Source organism: Trichechus manatus, unplaced genomic scaffold (genome assembly GCF_000243295.1).
Source record: "Trichechus manatus latirostris isolate Lorelei unplaced genomic scaffold, TriManLat1.0 scaffold00080, whole genome shotgun sequence".
Classification (NCBI taxonomy): domain Eukaryota; kingdom Metazoa; phylum Chordata; class Mammalia; order Sirenia; family Trichechidae; genus Trichechus; species Trichechus manatus.
In genome coordinates, this window is record NW_004444016.1 from 1912265 (window position 1) to 1933406 (window position 21142).

The 21142-nt window shown below is 51.3% G+C and overlaps 1 protein-coding gene and 1 long non-coding RNA gene across 2 annotated transcripts in view; one reads left to right on the forward strand and one right to left on the reverse strand.

The window, feature by feature from the left end:
- The first annotated feature begins 2029 nt into the window (after positions 1-2029).
- LOC111821369 (uncharacterized) lies at positions 2030-7250 on the forward strand. Its single transcript, XR_002824795.1, has 3 exons — positions 2030-2111; positions 6775-6856; positions 7045-7250. It is a non-coding gene; the product is annotated as an uncharacterized LOC111821369 (long non-coding RNA).
- MYO15A (myosin XVA) overlaps positions 6022-21142 on the reverse strand; it is a 74899-nt gene continuing 59778 nt past the window's right edge. The window contains exons 57-65 of the mRNA XM_004381004.1: positions 18780-18874; positions 18552-18629; positions 18094-18190; positions 14959-15119; positions 13527-13660; positions 11362-11495; positions 10312-10445; positions 9264-9404; positions 6022-6123 (exon numbers count right to left, since the gene is read on the reverse strand). Of these exons, the coding sequence (XP_004381061.1) occupies positions 6022-6123; positions 9264-9404; positions 10312-10445; positions 11362-11495; positions 13527-13660; positions 14959-15119; positions 18094-18190; positions 18552-18629; positions 18780-18874 (1076 nt within the window). The remainder of the gene's footprint in view (positions 6124-9263; positions 9405-10311; positions 10446-11361; positions 11496-13526; positions 13661-14958; positions 15120-18093; positions 18191-18551; positions 18630-18779; positions 18875-21142) is intronic.

The following is a 21142-nucleotide window of genomic DNA, read 5'->3' on the forward strand; positions in this document are numbered from 1 at the left end:
GGGCTTCTGCAGGGGCGCGGACTCACTCCCGGCCGGACCCTCGGACACCCGGCCCGGGCCGCACTTTAAGGCGCTACTCACGACGTCACAGGCCTCCCGCCCGACTTCTGCCAGCGCCGCTCTTCAGCGGGCTCGCGGGCGCGCACGCGCAGTGCAGCCGGCCGCCGTGAGGGCCTGCGTGCTCCGAGCATGCGCGGGAGTGCAGGCCGGCCGGCGTAGGTGCCAGCGCAGGCGCACAGGGGGGCCGTTCGGCGTCTGCCGCCCTTCCCCCACTCGCGGAAGAGCTTCGAAAGAGCACCCTCAAATAGCACCCTGCCTCTACGTCGCGCCGCCTCTGGTTCGGAAGGGCCCCCTCCGCCGGGGTGCGCTCACGCTGTCAACGCTGTTGTTATGCTGTGTCACGGCATCATCCGAAAACCCGTAGAAGCCTCAACCCCCAGCGCGCAATCACCAAGGAACCGCCACCAACTCGCCTGCCCCGTTACCACCCCCTTTGGCATTTCCACTCCTTTAATTGGGCCCCCGGCCATGCGCCGGGCGGGCCCAAACGGGAGCTTCCCGATGTCGGTTGGTAATCATGCCTGTCACTCAAGCGGCCGCCGTCGCTACTGCGTCCGTCACTTAATTGGGGACGGGGAGGGCGGCGAGGACCTCTAAAGGGTAAATGAGTGGCTAAGTAAGTGCCTGAATGGAGGCCCCACCTGAGGAAAGCCCTCAGGACACTTAAGGAAACTTCTGAAACCAGCGGGAACTTCCCAAACTGCGGGCCGAGAGCACCGGCCTCAGCTCTGAACTCGGATGGCGGCGGCCGCAGAAGTTGGATTAGCTTGGCTGTGGTAACCCTCCAGCTGCCGCTGCTGCTGGGAGCGGACGTTCCCGGAGTCACGTCCCGGCGGCGGTGGACGCGTGCGCAGCCTCGGGAAGCGCGCCTGGGGTGGGGGCGGGGCGGGGATCGGTGCCGGTCGTCCGTACTGGAGTCTGGTCCGGTGGCGCCTCTTCGGGTTACAACAGGAAAAAAACTCAAGAGAACGAGTAGGCGCACGGATAAGTTTTCGGGAATCAAAAGTTTTTAAGTCGTGCACTTGGGCAGTATGATCAAAGGCGTGGCGATGCGAGATGCACGAAGCCGGGTGCCCCAAGTGGGGGTTTCTGCTGGAAAGCCTCCATGGCTCCCCGGGATAAAATCCAACTGCTTTGTTTGGCGTTCAAGGCCTTTGTTCAAGAGCCCCTCCGGCTCTACCTGCTCGTCCCTCTTTCCGTTATACTGAGCCCAGCCTCGCCCTTACACTGCCAGGTCTGCAAACATACCGTCCCACCTCCGGACCTTTGCCCGAGCTGTTTCTTCCACCTGGAATGCCAATTCCTGTCCATGCATCTCCTTCATTTTGATTCTTTGAGGCCCAGCTCACCGCGCCTCCCGATTCCTCTGAAATGAAATGCATCTTAGCCTTCGTAATCTGGTCTTTGCAGATGCCTTCAGCCTCACCTTCCTGGCTATTTTGCTCCCGACCAGTCACATGCACTCTCTGTCTCTCACACACACACACCAGTTTGTCAGAGCAAAAGCATGGACTCTGGGATCTAACGGACATGGGTTTGAACCTTGATGTCATAATCAGCTATACGACTTTGGGCAAGTGACTCATCCACTCTGAACCTTAGTTTTCTGGTCTGTAAAATGGGGATAACATGAGTACTCACCTCAAATGGTGGTTGTAAAGATGAAATGAGATATGTATATTAAGGGGGGGAGCACATTGGTGGTTTAGTGGTAGAATTCTACCTCATGCACAGCCACCACCTGTCTGTCCGTAGAGGCTTAGGCATTGTTGTGATGCTGAACAGGTTTCAGCGGAGCTTCCAAAAATGGACTAGGAAGAAAGGCCTGGTGATCTGCTTCTGAAAATCAGCCAATGAAAACCCTGTGGATCACAATGGTCCAATCCACAACTGATCGTGGGAATGGCACAGCACCGGGCAGCATTTTGTTTTTTTTTTGCATGGGGTCGCCATGAGTTGGCGGCCAACTGGATGGCAGCTAACAACAGCAACGTTAAGCAGAGGAGATCACTGACCTTGAGCCTGGGCCTTAGTTTCCCCATCTGTAAACCGTGAGTCCCGCCAGTCTTTGTTGGAAAGTGGGGGTTGTTGTGTGGCAACTTGGCAATGCCAGGCCAGCAACGCCTGTAGGATGGGGATGTCCAGACACCTGGGACCCTGGCAGTCCCCAAGCACTCGCGCCTGGCCACCTCTATCCCAGTAAGCAGCAGCAGCAGTTGCAGGTGAAAATGGGGCAGGCATGAAGCCTGCAGTAACTTTGGTTCCTACCCTTTTCAGACACAGCCTAGTGGGGCTGGGGGTCAGGGAGGGTGCTAGGAAGGCAGCTGCAGGCAGGCAGGGAGAAGGTGGCCAGAGGGCAAGGCTAAGGCCAGGCAGCCTGGCCGCTGGGTCAGTCCTGCCAGAGCCACACTCTGTGAACCCCTGGGCAGGGCCCCTCACCTGCATGTTGGGAGGTTGGGCTGTGGGGGCTTAGGCCCTTCAGAAGCCCAATGCCCCCCTCCCCCTCTAAACTGCCCTCCAACAGGAAAGGATCAGACTCTACTCACATACCTGCATGACAGGGACCTCCCTACCTTCACAATCAGAAAGTCTTCCCAGAGCCTCCCCTATGGAGCCCATGTCTGCTCATCCAGGCAGAAATGGGAATCGCCTCTTCTCTAGATTGGGACAGCCCCTTGCATTCCCAGACACTCCATTGGAAGCTTCCATGTGTTCACCCTTGACTATATGCTCTTGAGCCGGAATGCTCCCCTCAGTGAGAAACAGACTGGACTCTGGAGCTAGCTTGCTTGGGTTTGAATCTTCACTAGGCCATTTAACCAGTTGTGTAGCCTTGGACAAGTTGCTTCAGCTCTCTGGGCCTGTTTCCCTATGGAGAAAATGAAGGTACTAATAGTGCCCACCTTGTTGGGAGTGTTTTGTGGATTAAATGGGTTAGTTCTAGTTTGTGTAAAGTACAGTGCCTGGCACATAGTAAAATCTTGATAAGAGTTAAAATGCCTGACCCTCCCCACTTCAGATATTATTTGCATCTCATGCTGGACCTAATGATGACCACTTAGAAAGCGCTTGGCTAAAAGTTTCTGTGTTCTGTCAATGCTTCCAGTTTACAAGGAAGGAAGCAGAGGCTCCAAGAGGGCAAGCATCTTGCCCAAGGCCACACAGCTCTTCAAGAAACAGGTTGACACTGAACTGTGCATGTAGAAATTTTTGAAATGGTGTATTTTTGGCTATGTATATTTTCACCAAAAAACAAAAAAGGTCGAGAACGGAGAGGATTGACATGTCGTGGGGTTGTTAACCAATGTCATTAAACAGTATGTGTACTACTGTTTCATGAGAAACTATTTGTTCTGTAAACCTTCACCTGAAGTACAATAAAATACATAAAGAAAAAAGAAACAGGTTGAATTTGTACATAGGCCTCTCTGGCTCCATAGCCTGGGCCTTCAACCACCAGGCCAAGATTGCCTTAAGAGGATTGTGGTTCCTGGTGCAGGAGGAGGTGTCCTTGATAGGGGGGAAGTAAAGTGGGTATGTGGATGCTGGAACGTGGCTGGGCCCAGTCCCCTGTCCCACATGGGGCAGTAATGAAGTACTTCCTGTTACTTCTGAGTGCCCAAGTATCAAGGTGTCTCCCGCCACACCCATCTGGGACCCCAGGCCTTCATAAGTGTGCCTAACTCAGGCTTTGACAATCAGTCATTCTCCTCTGTTGTTCTCCCTCACAATTGGCCAGACACCCTGGGGACTGGTTACCTCTGCTCTGGGTCTCCCACACCCACCTGGACTTCCTGTTTTACCCAGTTTTGGCCCAAGTCTCTATTGGGGATGTTCATCTCCCTCCTCTCTATCTATTCCTAGCAAACTCCTACTCATCCTTCAAAACCCAGCTCCAATGTCCCATTCTCTGGGAAGCCCTTTTCCAGACTTCTCCCTCCTTTCACTACACCACTCTTTTTGTTTGACTTTTTTTTTTTGTACTTTAGATGAAGGTTTACAGAACAAACTAGCTTCTCATTAAACAATTAGTACACATATTGTTTTGTGACACTGGTTACCAACCCCACAACATGTCAACACTCACCCTTCTCGACCTTGGGTTCCCTAGTACCAGCTTTCCTGTTCCCTCCTGCATTCTTTCTAGTCCTTGCCCCTGGGATGGTGTGCTCCTTTAGTCTAGTCTTGTTTTATGGGCCTGTCTAGGAGTGACTTCATTACTTAGCTAAAAGAGTATCCAGGGGCCATACTCTCAAGGTTTCTCCACTCTCTGTCAAGCCAGTAAGTCTGGTCTTTGTGAGTTAGAATTTTGTTCTACATTTTTCTCCAGCTCTGTCCAGGACCCTCTAGTATGATCCCTGTCAGAACAGTCAGTGGGGGCACCATCTGGCTGTGCTGGACTCAGTCTGGTGGAGGCTGTGGTAGTTGTGGTCCATTAGTCCTTTGGACTAATCTTTCCCTTGTGTCTTTGATTTTCTTCATTTTCCCTTGCTCCTAAGGTGGTGAGACCAGTGGGTATCTTAGATAGCCACACACAAGCTTTTAAGACCCCAGACGCTACTCCCCAAAGTAGAATGTAGAACATTTTCTTTATAAACTGTGTTATGCCGATTGAGCTAGATGTTCCTGGAGACCACGGTCCCCACAGCCCTCAGTCCAGTAATTCAGTCCCTCAGGGAGTTTGGATGTGTATATGGAGCTTCCATGACCTTGCCTTGGACAAGCTGTGCTGGCTTCCCCACTATTGTGTACTGTCTTACCCTTCACCAAAGTTACCACTTAGCTATTGTCTATTTAGTGTTTTTCCATTCCCACCCCTTCCCTCTCTCATAACCATCAAAGATTGTTTCTTTTTGTGTGTAAACTTTTCATGAGTTTTTATAGTAGTGGTTTCATACAATATTTGCCCTTTTGTGCTTGACTTATTTCACTCAGCATAATGCCATCCAGATTCATCCATATTGTGAGATGCTTCGCAGATTCATCATTGTTCTTTATCGTTTCGTAGTACTCCATTGTGTGTATGCACCATAATTTGTTTATCCATTCATCTGTTGATGGGCATCTAGGTTGTTTTCATCTTTTTGCTATTATGAACAATGCGGCAATGAATGTGGGTGTGCATATGTCCATTCGTGTGACGGCTCTTATTTCTCTGGGATATATTCCTAGAAGTGGGATGGCTGAATTGTATGGTATTTCTGTTTCTAGCTTTCTAAGGAAGCACCATATCGTTTTCCAAAATGGTTGTACCATTTTGCATTCCCACCAGCAGTGCTCACTACACAACACTTGAACCTTGTGTAGTCCATCCAGTGATGGGGGCCTGGTGTTGGGGCCACCTAAGGGGTAGAGAGTGGGGACCTGCAGGGAGAGGTAAGGGCTCTGCTGGAAACTCTGTTCATGAGCAGTAAGTCAGGGGCACAACCGAGCCCCAACTTCTGCCTCTTCCCCCAGGCTTGCTTCCCAGCCACTTAGCAGCTCCCTGGAGGAGATGGCTGCCAGGTACACCTTTTATTTATCTGTACAGAAATGACCAAGGGTCACACATCCAGGCTAAAAGGGAGTCCAAGGCAGGAACCTGAGGAGGATACGGGGGCTGGGAGGTGGAGTCTAAGCAGATTCACGCATCAGACCCTAAGTAAACCATAGGCCAAGTCCAGTTCATCTAGGCCACTGATGTAAGGCTTCCCTGCCACAGGTGGGCGTTCAGGCAGGGCTGTAGTGGGTATGTGGCAGGAGGCCCCACGGTCCTGCCTTCTGCTTAATTGCACCATGTGGCAGCCCTTGCCAAGTTCCTCCTGTTGGCTGCGTGCTGCACCTCCATCCCAACTCTAGATCGGTCCTCAAGGGGTCTTGGGGACTTGGGTGGCTCCTCCTGCCTCCTCTTGGCCTCCCCTAAGTCCTAGCCCCTTACAGACCCAAGTCTTCTGGCAGAGGGCAGCTGGAGGCCAGGGCCAGTCAGAGCAGGGTGATCTCGCTGGGGGGCAGCGTGAGCCGCTTCTCATGGGCACTGAGCAGGTTCTCCACATGGGCAGCCACCACGCGACATAGCTCCAGGCCCTGCAGGAGACACTGAGAGTCCACACCTGCCCACCCATTCCCCAGGTCCTTGGAGGAGTTTGAGGAGCAGGGAGGCAGGAAGGTCAGCCATAGGCTGCAAGGGCCAGTGCCGAGGGTTAGGGGAGGGGGCCAAGTGCATCCACTGGCTGTGGGCTGATAAGTTGGATGGCCCTGGGCCAGTCACTTCACCTCCTTCAGCCTCAGTTTCGTCATCTGTGGGCTCTCAGTTTACTAGGGCTTGCCTCACAGGACTGTTGTGATGATTAAATGAGATTTCACTATGTATAAATCCTTTAATTTTTAGATTTTAATATTAATCCAGTCAATACAAGGTCACTGTTTCTGATTATGTTTTGCCATGGTTGCCACCTGGTAGCACAGCCTAGGAGGAGCGGGGACCCGGCCCCAGGGCTCCAATCAGGGAAAGACAGCAGGGAATGGTGAAAACCAATTTGGGAGTGTGGTTCTCAGACCAAAGCCAGCATCAGAATCCCCTCGAGGATTTCCTGGGGCTGAGAGAAGCTGCTCTGAGAGAGGGTAAAAATAATGACAGCAGCGCTTATTGAGCATCATCTATGTGCCAGGCATTGTCCCCATTGAATCCCCACAGCGTCCCTATGAGGCAGGTGTGATTATACTCCCATTCCACAGGTGAGGAAACTGAGGCCCAGAGAGAGGAAGCCACTCACCTCAGATCTCACACCTGTGAGGTGTGGGGATTTGAACCCAGGAGGTACGAAGCCTAACGCCACACTCTAAACTGCTCTTTGGTGAGGTTTCCTGCATCTGCTCCTGCCCTGGGGGGGCCACGTTGGCTAATTAGATCGGGGAACCTAGATGTGCTTCTGCGTGTGCATGGTTGGGGGGGCGGTCCTCCCCTCCAGCCAATCCATCGCCTGCCTAACACCAGCTGTGTTCCAGGTCTCAGTGGGATTGTGGCAGCTGTGGAAACTGAGGCTCAACAAGCAGCAGAGGTGGCTCAAGATCCTCTCACACAGCCTGTCGGAGGCAGGCGGATGGGGACCCAGGTTTGTTAGCTACAATGGCCACTGCACTGTGACATCACCTCCTCCTGGAAGCCCTTCCTGATGACCTCCCAGTCAGCACAGTTCCCCTATACACCCTCCCGGCACTGATCGCATTTTATTCCAGAGATTCCTTCATGCCCATCTTCCCCCATGAGACCCAGGGCTCTGTGAGGGCGAGGGCTGAGGGCTAAGGGCCCCAGTCACTCAGTACCCTGCAGCTGGTGCAGAGGTGAGGGCTGAGGGCCGAGGGTCCCGGTCACTCAGTACCCTACAGCTGGTGCAAGGTCTGCTGCATGGAGATGCTCAGAGTTCTGTGCTGAATGAATGAGTGAATGAATGAGTGTGTCCCTAACACACACAGGCCAAAGGCAGAGGTGGCAGTATAAAGAGGTCAGGGGGCTGCAAGGAGGAGGAGGAGCCACAGAGGCCTCCACCCACTCATCCACCATCCAACAGGTGGCTGCTCCGCATCAGCCAGATGCCATGGATGTGGGGGGCGGGCACTGTGGACATTGCCCTGCCCTTTGGGGCTGACATTCTGGAGGGAAGACAGACAATATGTAAGCAGGCAGAGTGAATTACTGGGGAGGAAGGCCAAGGACAGCTTCTCAGGAGGTAAAATTTGTGCTGTAACTCCAAGAAAGGGAGAGAGGGAGCAGTGTGATGAATCAAGGAGGAGTTTTCCAGAGCGAGTGCAAAGGGCCAGGGGCAGGGCAGGGGAGGGCAAGCCTGGCCTAAGGGAACTCGAGAGGCCAGGGTGCTGGAACAGTGAGGGGAGGGGGAAGGCCATGGAGGTGATGAGAGGAGGAGAGAGGAATGGGAAGGACTCCTGGGTTTGGGGCCTGAGTGCCTGGGAGGCTGGGGAGGATGATGAGGGGGAGGAGCAGGTTTGGGGGGATCAGGAGATAAGACGGAGAGGCCTATTGGCCTCTGGGGAGATGCTGAGGGGCCTGGAGTTTGAGTTGGAGCAGGAAATAGATATATGGGGGCAGTCATGGTCCAAGCGGTTTTGAGAGCCTCAGAACAAGACAGGGTGCCTGGGGGGAGAGGCCCAGACTCAGCCACCTTTAGAGATCGTCCAGGGCAGAGAAGCAGGAAATGGAACCAAAGGTGGGAGGCCAGGGAGGTAGGAGGATGACATGGGAGCACCTAGGGGGAGCTCAGAGGGGTGGGCTCAGGGCAGCAGGGCTGCCGGTGCCCAATGCTCCTTGGTGTAAGTCAACGGTCAGGGTGGCCCTCAGTGAGAGCGGAACGAGCATGAAGGGAAACAGAGTGGGGGAGTGTGAATCACCGGTTCTCAAAGGGACAAGGGGGCTTTGTTCTGGCTCTGCCCCCAGGTGCAGGGCTGGGGAAGTGAAAGCCTTTCCCTCTTGCTCTGGGAAATCAGCCCCTCCCAGGCAGGCCCTGGCATGGGGGCCTAAGAAGGTGTTGGCCCAGATCTTGAGGCAGGATGCAGGGGGCTAGACAGAGTAGACAGTGTTTGTCCCAACCCCAATTCTGCCCCTTCTCTGGGCCTCAACCCCATCTCTACAGTGGAGTCCCACCGCCCTTCCCCCTGGCTGTGAGGCTTGGACAGGAGCCCAGAGGTGACCCTTGCCTTTTACGAAGCTGCCACAGTTGATGAGAAGGTACAGGGCAGGTAGGTCTCAGTTTCCCACCAACCCACCCTCAGTCCCAGGCTCCATAATCCAACTTCCATGACTTAGCCCCAGTGAACCTTCTCAAGCCTCCTGTGTCCCTCCCTCTCACCAGCCCTCTGTGGCTCCCTAGTGCCCTCAGGGGAAAGCCCCAGATCCTTAGCTTGACATCTAAGCCCTTCAAGATCAGCCCTGCCCTGCCTGTGCATCCCCAGGGCCCCACCCACTCCTCACTATTTTGTAAACAACCTGGACCCTTTCCTTTGGTTCCACTAGCCTTTGGTTCCACTAGCAAGATGCTTCCCTGGAAGACCCCCATAACAACCGGCATTGTATGTGGTGTTGGGTCTGGTTCTGCCTGTACTGGACTACACACTCCTTGGAAGCACAGCCAGGACCTGACCCTGGTAAATGCGGGTTGCATGAATGAGTGAGGGGTTGGGTAATGAGGCCTCAGGGCCAGGGCTGGGCGCACCTGCTCCAGCTGCAACTGCATGGTATGCTGGGCCGCCACATCCCCCAGTGCGATCTCCACATAGGGATAGCTGGAGTTGGCCGTGGGCCGCTGGGTCCGGGTCGACTGGATCTCCTTCAGGGGGAACTTCACCATCAGTTCCTAGGAGTTGGGGAAGGGGGTCAGACAGGTTGTGGGTTGGGGACCTTCTCTCTGTGGCCCAGTGCTTTCAACCATTCCTTCCCCTCCCCTGCAAATCAGCTCCGTAGAAGGCAGGAGACCCTGGTTCGAGTACCAGTTCCCTAGTGACTTGCTGTGTGACCTTGAATAAGTTGCTTTACCTCTCTAGGCCTCAGTTCCCTCACCTGTAAAATGGATAGAACCAACAATGATAATGCCTTGGCACTGTGCCAGCCCCTGTTCTAAACGCTAGGGTCCAGGGGCATGGTAGATGCTGTCGGTGTCCTGGCCTTCACCTCTACACATCAGAGCTGCCTCTTATGAACACTTGTAACTCTGTCTGGAGGCTTTATTTCTCATCTCAGACCACACACTGGGCAAGCCAGATGTAGATTTAATGCCTCAGGAAGGAGCCCTCGACTAATGGGAAATGGCGAGTAACACCCCATTATTGAGATTATCTCCTCCTCAGCTGAGGTAACACAGAGGTACAGCTCCACACTGTCTCCCAGAGGACTCCAGCTAGACTGAGCTCCAGTTGCCCACAGCCATGACCTGCGTGGTAACACACCCCTTATTGGCTCCATCCCTGCCTGTCACTACCTAACATCAGTGTTTTCTAGAATCACCTCCAAATAAACTACTTCCACTGCCATCCTTGTCTCAGGGCCTGCTTCTGGGGGCAGGATCTAAGAAAGGGGGTAACAGTCCCACTTGAGTGCTGACTCACAACAGCCCTAAGAGGTGGGCCTGCCTATCATCCTTGTCTTCCAGAGGAGAAAAGAGAGGCTCAGAGAGGTGAGGAGACTGGTCCGAGGTCACACAGGTGGGAAGTGGTGATCTTGGCCCTCAAAGAGGTGGTGGGCAGTGCCAGACCAAGGCCACTCACATGGGTCTTGGTGCTGAGGAAGTTGAGGCCATTATGGTTGATGGCAAGGATGCAAGGAGCTGGCACAGCCATATTGCTGCAGCTCTGGACGAAGAAGAAGGAAGAGCCGAACATGGGCAAGGCACTGAGGAGACCTGGGGTAGGGAGATGGGGTAGCAGTTATTGGACTGGATGGGCTCACAGCCACAGCCACCTCTTCCCTCGGCCGCACCTGGCACAGGAGCCCTCACTTTGGCCTCCCATCTCAGCCTTTTCCTCCATCCCTGCTCATAGCTCCTCTCCTCTCTGTTGCTTTTATGCCCCGGCCCACCCTAAGGCAGGTGCTCAGCTGGCACTGAAAATACCTTCCTGCAAAGAAAAATGTGCCTCCTGTGGATGGGAGAAGCAAAAAAGATACTTTCCCTGGGGGCACCTTCCTCTGAGCAGCCCCAGCCCTTGTGCAGTGCTTTGCCTGTACCATGCTCAGGGATACAAAGATCTCCATTCACTGAGAACTCCCAGTGTTCTAGCCCAGACGGTGTACCAGCGACCCATAGGCCCTCACCTTCCCCACACCAGCTCCCTCCCTAATATCCCCTGCTTGGTGACCCTGCTATCCTCAAAGGAGCTCAAGCTGGTTAGTGGGGTCCTCCTCCAGCCTCCTCCCTTCCCAACAGCAGCTCTCACTGAGGCGTGTCCATTCTTCCTTCTGAATGTCTCTTGACCCCATCCACCTTTCTTGTTCCTGGAATTCCATCCCAAACTCAGCCTCCATCTTCTACACCCTGGAAGCCTGCAGTGGCCTCCATGCCTGTGTCTTCCAGGTGTAAACCCACTTGGGCCCTTCCCCTTGTTTAAGTGCTTCTGTGGCTCCCCAGTGCCCTCAGGGTAAAATCCTGGGTTTGAATTCAAGTTCTCTCGTAGATCTAGCCACACTCCTCTAACCACCCCCGCACCATCCCTCCTCCAGCATTTGCTCATTGATTCTCCCATGGAATGCCCTTCCACACCCCCATCCTCCAGGACCCCGACAAGCCCTCGTACCCTCCACGCCCAGCCCCAGACTCTTACCCAGAAACTGGGCGCGGGCCTGGTGGGGGCTGAGTGCCTGTGTCTGCTGCCAGTGCTGGCTGATCAGGCTGAGCCAGGTGGAGCTGGCCGTCGTGTGGTAGAGCTGGGCTGGGATGTACTCCCGGACCTCCCGCCTGGGTAAGAAGGGAAAACCTTCTCTGAGCACCCACAACCTCCCTCAGAGACTCAGTGCTGGGGAGTGTAGATGGCTAAAGGCCAGCATAATTAAGTGCTCACACAAGGCCCTGGCATGCAGCAGGTGCTCAATAACTTGGCCAGTACCGCTAGCATCCCTGTTTTGCAGATAAGGAAACTGAGGCTCTGAGGAGTTCACTGACCAGCCCAAGGTTACACAGCAGCTGAGTGAGGCAGGCAGCCAAGACATGACCCTAGGCAGCTTTGTCCTTTGTAGCTCCTGCCCTCGAGGCAAAGCTCAAGCCAGGGGATGAGAAGCACACAGATGGGAAAACCAGCAGGGTGGGCTGGTGACAGCAGGGGCAGAAGAGCTCATGGCAGGGGTGCCCAGCTTCGGCCTCCTTCTCTCTGACACACTGGTCCTCCCAGGCAGCCTCTTGCCCTCTCTGGGCATCCAGAAAATATCAACAGCAGCCCAGCCTGTCCTGGCTGCCCTGGGCCACAGAGTGAGGAAGGGCTGGTAAAAAGTCAGGGAGCCTCCCACAAAGAGATCCATCAGGCACCATCTTTCCTCTGGTCTTGACACAGTTGGGTCTGGCCTCCCCAGGTTTGGATCCTGGTTCCCCCACCTATTAGCTGGGTAAACCTGGATAACTCAGATAACCTCTCTCAGCCTCACTTTCCACATCTGTAAAAGGGGAAAACCGTGTGCCATTGGGAAGGTTAGCTGAGATCAAGCATGCAGGGTGCTCTACAAAAAGTAAGAACTCAACAAGTATTTTTATCCAGGATTTTATGCTGCTCTTTTTACTTAAAATTATAACATAGAAAGGCTTTACATATTGAGCCCTTACTGTGTTACAAAACCCATTGCCATCAAGTTGATTCTGACTTACAGCAACCCTATACATCAGAGTAGAACTGCCCCATAGGGTTTCCAAGGAGCAGCTGGTGGATTTGAACTGCTAGCCTTTTGGTTAGCAGCCAAGCTTCTTAACCACTACACCACCAGGGCTCCACTGTGTTACAGGTGCTAGATAGATACTGTACACACATTTACTGTTATTTACACCGCTGTTTCTCAAAGTGTGGTTGAGGGCCTGGGAGGTCAGAGCCATTTTCATAATAATACTAGAAGGTGTGATTTGCCTTGTTCATTCTTTCTCTCATGAGTATACAGTGAAGTTTTCTAGAGGCTACATGACAGGTGATATCACAATGGACTGAACAGAAAAGCAGATTTGAGAATCCAGCTGTCTTCTATTAAGCCAGACAGTAAAGAGATTTGCAAAATGTAAAACAGTGCCACTCTTCTCACTAATTTTTTTCTTTTTGGAAAATGGTTATTGTTTCATAAAATGTTATTTATATTAACATGTAACAGGTTTATTATTGTTTTTAATGAATTAATAAATTTTTTTTCCTTAGTTTTAATTTTGAATAGAATAAATATTGATAGGTTTAACACACATGAACAAAAACTCTTTGGAGTCCTATTTTTAAGAAATAAAAACTTTTGGTCCCGAGAGACCAAAAGTTTGTGAACAACTAATTTTACACCATTAGCTTTTATTACATGTTTGAGAACATCAGTTTAGAGACTGCCTGACTCCCCATATGTTACTGAACTAATCCCCTATTGTTGGATATTGAGATTGGTTCCAGTATTATACTGTTTTAGACAACACTACCGTGAATATTTCTGTGGCTAAATCTTGCTGCATAGACACATGTACTTCCTGGACCACAGGGTGTGCATGTCCTGAAAGCTTTTTTATCATTAAATTTACTCTGAGCTATTAATACTGGCCAGAAGCAACTTGTTAAGAAAAGGGAGAGGGGGTCCCAGATCATAGGTGAGTTGGGGGACTTCAGTCCTAAGGCCAGGACAGCCCCTTCCCACACAGCCTCACTGGGGAGGATAGGGGGCCTGGGAATGGGCAGGCTGAGAAATGTCAAGGGGAAGAGGGAAGGACTGCCTGTCCATCCCAGTTGACAGATGGGTGGGTAGCCTGGTGGGCAGTACTTACACATTGGGCAGGTAGAAGTGGTCCTTGGTCCGGTGCTGCAGTAAGGCCAGCTTGGACACTTGCTGCAGCTGTTGCTCACTGGGCCGGCTGGGCAGCATGCTACTGAAGAGGCCCTTCAGGTAGTCAGGCAGGACCTGTGAGGAGCACAGAGAGGGGCTGTCAGGTGGGCACCCGAGTCATTCAGCTGTTGGGGACCTAGAGACGTGATTTTAATCACACTAGCCCCATCCACTTCTGGGGTGAGATGGCCCATCACTTTCTGGGGCTTTAGCAGCAGAGATGTGGAGTGAGCAGTGAGAACTATGGCTTTGAAGCCCATGTGTAAGCCCCTACAGTGTCCTGGGCAGGGTTTGGGCTGGTAAAAGTGGAGCAGCACCAGTGCAGGGTGGAGAAATGTCCATTAGGCTAGTGACTCTTAAACATGAGCATGCCCCAAAGTCACCCAGAGGGCTTCTTAGGACTGACTGCTGGTACACGCAGAGAGATAGAAACTGGATTTGTGGCTGCCGGGGGCTGGTGAAGGGGGTGGAGGGACATGGGGAGTGATTGTTTTATGGGTAAGGAGTTTCCTTTTAGGATGATGAGACTATTTTGGAACTAAATAGAAGTGACAGTTGTATAACCTTATGAACATACTAAATGCCACTGAATTTGTACACTTTAAAATAGTTGATTTTATGTTATGTAAATTCTAACTAAAAAAAAAAAAAAGTAGCCAAATTGCTAGGTTACACCCCCAAGAGACTCTAATTCACCAGATCTGGGGTAGGACTTCAGAATTTGCATCTTCACCAGTTCCCAAGGGATGCGGCTTGCCAGTCCACAGACCACACTTGGAGCAGCAGTGCACCAAACTGCACAGGTCTGGTCTTCAACAATGACACCATGTGGCCACAAAAGGTAAGTGACTGGGTTTTCTACTTGGAATTGCTGAAGTAGGCAGTACCAGTTACACAAAAACCCCTACTCTCTGTCCAAGTGTTTGCCACAAATTTTGGCATAGAAGGGGAGAACCAAGATTTTGTAAAATCCATGATCCTGACTGAGGCGAAGAGAACAAAGACAAAAATAATACTAGTAAAACACTGCTCAGGAAGAAATTAGGAGGGCAAGGGAAACCAGAGACAGCTGCATGGAAGAGGGACTGTTTCAGAGATGCCTTTATGGAGAGGGCTTAAATCAGCAGAGATGTAGGTAAGGACAGCCAGGTGGAGACGAAAGTATATGCAAAGGCCCAGAACTAGGCAGCAAGGGTAACATAGTGCTAACTACTCTGAGGAGACCATTTAGGGGAGCAGAAGCATTAGGATTAGAAATGTCAGCAGGGACCAGATCATGAAGGCCTCTAACACCAAGGCTGAGGAGTCTGATCTCACAGGCCTAGGGGAGCCCAGAAGGTTCTAGAGAAGCAATGTAGCCCACACATACTGACCTGGTTGTAGTGCATCGTCACATACAGCTCATTTTCAAATTTGAGCGGCTGATCCCAGAGCACGCGCCGGAACCAGAGCATGTAGCCGCCATCTACCTGCTCCATCTCTGAGGCCACATCCAGGATGTAGGCACGGCGGCTCAGTGGGCACACGTGCTGGCCTGCAGAGAGGAAGGAAGCAGGGCTGGGTGGAGCACACATGTGTGCGTGTGCATCCACCTGGGCCAAGCATGTGTGCAGACTCCAGCCAGCCACACAGCATCACCTGAGCAAGCCACCGCCCCTTGCCCCTTGCTGGGACTCATTTCTAATTAAAGGAGTGGGTATTTACAGAGTAACGGGCCTGGGACAGTTTATTGAAATGCTGACCCCAGATGGGAATTGCTCTAATTCAAAACTACAAGTAATGCTCCATTTCTCCCAAGGGACAGGCCTGAATAATGCCTTTGAGGGCAGCCTGCCCCTGCCTGGGAAAGTACTCAGTTAAGCTCAGAGAAAGCCCAGCCCCTTTCCACAGGAGGTTAGGGGCAAGCTGAAGCACAACACGCCTCAGCTCATGAGACCTAGTGGGTGTGCCTTCCTGCAGAACTTTCAGAGAAGACCCCCTGCAGAGCCCCTGGTGAGGGTGAGAGTCGGGGTGGGGAGGGCAATGAGTAGGTCTGTGAGGGAGGCTTAAGTTTTTCTTTCCTGAACTGGCATTTCTGCCAACTGCCCCACACTTTGAGTAAAACTTAACTAAAGAGAGGGGCTGGGGCATGATGGTGAGAGTCCAAGTCCCAACTGTGTGACCTCGGACAGGTCACCTAACCTCTATGGCAGGGTGAATAATGGTCTCCAGACATGTCCTCGTCCTAATCCGTGGAACCTGTGCATGTGACCTTACGTGACAAAAGAGATTTTGCAGATGTGACTAAATTAAGATCTTGCAATGAGGAGATTAATTGGATAGGCCCATATACTCACAAGGGTCATTGTAAGAGGGAGACAGGAGGGTCAGAGTTAGAGGAGAGGAAGAGGAGGAGATGCGAGAACAGAAGCAGAGGTCAGAGAGAGAGATTGAAAGATTCTGCACTGCTGGCTTTGCAGATTTTTATGGACTGAACCATGTCCCCAGAAAATATGTACTGTAAATCCTAACCACTATGCCTGTGGTTATAACTCCATTTGGGAATGAGTTGTCTTTATTATGTCAATGAGACAGGATTAGTGTAGGGTATATCTCGAGTCAATCTCTTTTGAGATATAAAAGAGATTAAACACCAGAGCAAGCAGAGGTAGGGTAAGACAAATGTTAAGCCACATGAAGACTGCCCAGAAGCAGAAGCTGAAGAGACAAGGACCTTCCTGCACAGCTGACAAAATCCTTACCCAAGAGACTCTAAATTCGGACTTCTAGCCTCCTCAACTGTAAGAGAATAAATTTCTGTTTGTTAAAGCCACCCACTTGTGGTATTTCTATTATAGCAGCACTAGATTACTAAGACAGAGGTGGATGAAGGAGCCATGAGCCAAGGCATGCAGGCTACCTCTAGACACTGGAAAGGGCAAGGAAATGCAATGTCCCCTAGAGCCTCCAGAAGGAAGGCAGCCCTGCTGACACCTTGGTTTTAGGATGTCTGGCTTCCAGAACTGTAAGATGATAAGTCTGTGTTGTTTCAAGCCACTCGAGTTTGTGGTAATTTGTTGCAGCAGCCACAGGAGACTAATGCAACCTCCCTGGGCCTTAGTTTCCCCATCTGTAAATGGGGACGATAACAGTCTCCACTTCATAGGGTTGTTATGGGGATAAAAGAGTTTATAGAAATAAGTGCTCTGAACTGTGCCTGGGACATACTATCTGCTCAATAAGTGTCCATCAGTAAGACCGTTTTGTTACTGCTTCCACGTCTTAGATGGACTCTGTGGGCTCTGGCAAGGCAGGGCTGACAGCACATGGTCATATGGTTCAGGGGCACTGGCAGTAGTGGGGGAGTTGGCTGGCGGTGGCTGGAGTTGACTGGCTGGGCAGCAGGAGGCAAGGCCACGGTCTGGGGTGGGCAGGCAGCAGATGGATGAGGCCTTAGGCTGCATGAAGGTCCCCCAGGGTCCCGGGGCCTATAGGGAAGGACCTGGTGAGATCACAAGAGGGGCTCCGGCAGCCACTGTTAAGGCCTGAGATGCAGGAAAAATGTTTGGACTTTTGGGTTCCAGGGCTCAGGACCGATGAAGGGAAACCTTCGCCAGGATGTAGACACCTTTCAGGCAGGGGCCACATCCTCCCACAAGTCCATGGGCCCAGACAGCACCGAGCAGGCCTAAGGAGCAGCGGAAGGCTTCAGAGCGAGTCCCTGTCCTTCAGGAACTCCCAGTCTGCAGGCCAGACTCTGACACAAAGCAAGAGGGCAGACCAGGGTAGGCAGTGCTCAGTGGACAGAGGTCCCTCTGTGGGGGGATTGTTATGGGGGGAATCGGGTCCCCCAAAAAGGCATGCTGAAGTCCTTGTTTGGATATAGGCCCTAATCCCATCTGAATGGTGTCCTATAAAAGAAGAAAAGAGATACAAAAAGGGACAGAGGGAAGGCAGTTATGTGGAAGGAGGCAGAGATGGAGTGATGCTGCAGCTGCAAGCCAAGGCACGCCTGGGGCTGCCAGACACTGGGAGAGATGAGGAAGGATCTTCCCCTAAAGCCTTGGAGGGAGCATGGCCCTGCTGACTTCCAGCGTCTGGAACTGTGAGAGAATACATTTCTGTCCTCATAAGCCGCCTGGTTTTATCTTATTATCTTACTGTTCTAGAGCACCTGTGGCCCCCTAGTAACAAGAGCAGGGTGCAAACTGGGCACCTACCATGTGCTGGCCCTGCACGATGCACGGCCACTAATACAAGGAACAAGGGCTTCCTGGAGGAGGTGGCATCTGACCCAGGCCAGCAGTCAGCTAACACAGGGATCAGGGGCTTCCTGGAGGTGGCATCTGACCAGGCCAGCAGTCAGCTAACACAGGGATCAGGGGCTTCCTGGAGGTGGCATCTGACCCAGGCCAGCAGTCAGCTAATACAGGGATCAAGGGCTTCCTGGAGGTGGCATCTGACCCAAGCCAGCAGTAAGCCTGGTGGCGGGAATCAGCCCAGCATGCTCAGTCTTCCTGGCCACTCACCTCGGCTGGTGACAACAAAGATGACGTACTCATCGAAGGCCTCGGTGCATGTCAGAGCCATCTCAGCACAAATCTGCTCCACCACATCCAGGGCCACCTGGAGTGGAGCAGGAGGGAGCAACCACGTGTGTAGGATGTACCTGACGGCTGTGCTCCCAGGAGGCTGAGCATAGAGTGCCTCACCTCTGACAGCCTGGACACCAGCCTCAAGTAGCCAAAGACTTCTGGAGTCCGAGAGGCTCAGGTTGGAACTCTGCCTAAGGACAACCTTATCTGCCTGTGACCCTGACCTGGAGGCATAACCTCTCTTAGCCTTAGTTTGCTCTTCCGAGATACAGTTCCTGCCTTGAGGGTCTGTGTGAGAGCCTGGGAGGGGCTCAGCATCTTGAGAACCCACCCCTACCCCAAGAGCCCTTCAAGCACCTGCCTGCAGGAACCCCTGGCACTCCCGCACTTACTGTGCATGTCTTGATTTTGAGATGGCGTTCAAGGCCTCCAGGAAGAAGAAAGAGCTGTCTCTTGGAACTTCGGCCAGCCTGGGGGTTGAAGACGGATAAGAGGCTGGGTCCTGGGAGTTCCCAAGCCCAGGGGCCCCTGGTGTGTGTGTGCACAGGGGTCCTGAGCAGATCATGTGCACACGAGGGCAGTCTAGGCAGGGTACATCTGCCCCTGCCACCCCCACTCACCAACATGGCCCGAAGCTCCATGCTGCTGGGGAGCTCCAAGCGGCCGCCGAACTGCAAGGTTTTCTGCAGGTTCTGCTCACAGGCCTTGGCAATACCTGGAGAGACAGGGGTCAGTCCTCTGGCCACCAGCCATGAGCCTGCTGTATTCTCCCCACAACCTGTGAAACAGGCATTGACTCCCCCATTTTAGAGTTGGGGAAATATGTTTGAGAGGTGCAAAGATTTGCCCAAGGTCAAGAGCTGGAGTGTGAGAGCTGAACTTGAACCCAGGGACACCTGGCTCCACTTCCCATTAAGGCCTTCTATCTACCCCACAGTCCCCTTGGCTACCTATGAGCTCTAGATACACGTCCCCAAGCTGCTGCACTGAGGCCTGGCCCCCAGAGGCTATGTGACTACGGTGGCGGTGAGGCTCTGGCCCTCCAGATGGGATTCCCCATGCCCAGTGCCCTCCCTCCCCCTACTCCCCAGGGCAGGAAAGTCAGCATCAATGCTCTATCTCTCTAGATTAAGCAGTGCCCTCTCCAAATAACTATTCTGGAATGGGGATTCTACTAGGGAGGGGACTAGTCAAGACAACAGCCAACATCATCCTAAACAGAGAGTTTGAAAGCATTCCCTTGAGAATGGGAACCAGACAAGGATGCCCTTTATCACCACTCTTATTCAACACTGTGCTAGCGGTCCTAGCCAGAGCAATAAGGCAAGAAAAAGAAATAAACAGTATCCAAATTGGTAAGGAAGAAGTATCCCTATTTGCAGATGATATGATCTTATGCACAGAAAATCCCAAAGAATCCACAAGAAAACTACTGGAACTAATAAGACGATTTCAGCAAAGTATGAGGATACAAGATAAACACACAAAAATCATTTGGATTCCTCTACACCAACAAAGAGAACTTCAAAAAGGAAATCACCAAATCAAAACCATTTACAATAGCCCCCAAGAAGATAAAATACTTAGGAATAAACCTAACCAGAGGGGTAAAAGACCTAGACAAAGAAAACTACAAGACACTACTGCAAGAAAGCAAAAGAGACCTACATATGTGGAAAAACATACCATGCTCATCGATAGGAAGACTCAACATTGTGAAAATGTCCATTCTACACAAAGCGATCTATAGATACAATGCAATCCCAATCCAAATTACAATGGCGTTTTTTAATGAGATGGAAAAACAAATCACCAACTTCATACGTAAAGGGAAGAGGCCCTTGAAAAGTAAAGCATTTCTGAAGAGCAAAGTGGAAGGCTTCACATTACCTGATTTTAGAACCTATTATACCACCACAGTAGTCAAAACAGCCTGGGACTGGTACAACAGCAGATACATTGACCAATGGAACAGAATTGAGAACCGAGACGTAAACTCATCCACCTATGAGCAGCTGATATTTGACAAAGGCCCAAAGTCCATTAAATGGGTAAAAGATAGTCTCTTCAACAAACGGTGCTATCATAACTGGATATCCATCTGCAAAAAAAATAAAACAAGGCCCATATCTCACATCATGTACAAAAACTAACTCAAAATGGATCAATGACCTAAATATAAAATCTAAAACGATAAAGATCATGGAAAAAAAAATAGGGACAACACTAGGAGCCCTAATACCTGGAATAAACCATAACTAACAATGCACAAACACCAGAGGAGAAGCTAGATAACTGGGAGCTCCTAAAAATCAAACACTTATGTTCATCAAAAGACTTTACCAAAAGAATAAAAAGAGAACCTACAGACTGGGAAAAATTTTTTGGCTATGACATATCTGGTAAGGGTCTAATCTCTAAAATCTACAACATACTGCAACACCTCAATAACAAAAAGACAAATAACCCAATTAAAAAATGGGCAGCTGAACATTGTGTGCCTCCAGATGAGATACCCTAAAAAAGACTACAGTAACACTCATGAAATATTCTAACCAGAAACGCACATGACCTGAATTTAATCAAGAGGAAACACCAGGCCAAACCAAATTGAGTAACATTCTATAAAATAACTGGCCTGTACTCTTCAAAATGTTTTCACTAAAGAAGACATTTAGGCAGCTAACAGATACATGAGAAAATGCTCACGACCATTATCCATTAGAGAAATGCAAATCAAAAGTATAATGAGATACCATCTCACCCCAACAAGGCTGGCATTAATCCAAAAAACACAAAATAATAAATGTTGCAGAAGTTGTGGAGAGACTGGAACACTTATGCACTGCTGGTGGGAATGTAAAATGGCACAAACACTTTAGAAGACCTAGAAATAGAAGTACCATACGATCCAGCAATCCCACTCCTTGGAATATATCCTAGAGAAATAAGAGCCGTCACATGAATAGATATGCACACCCAT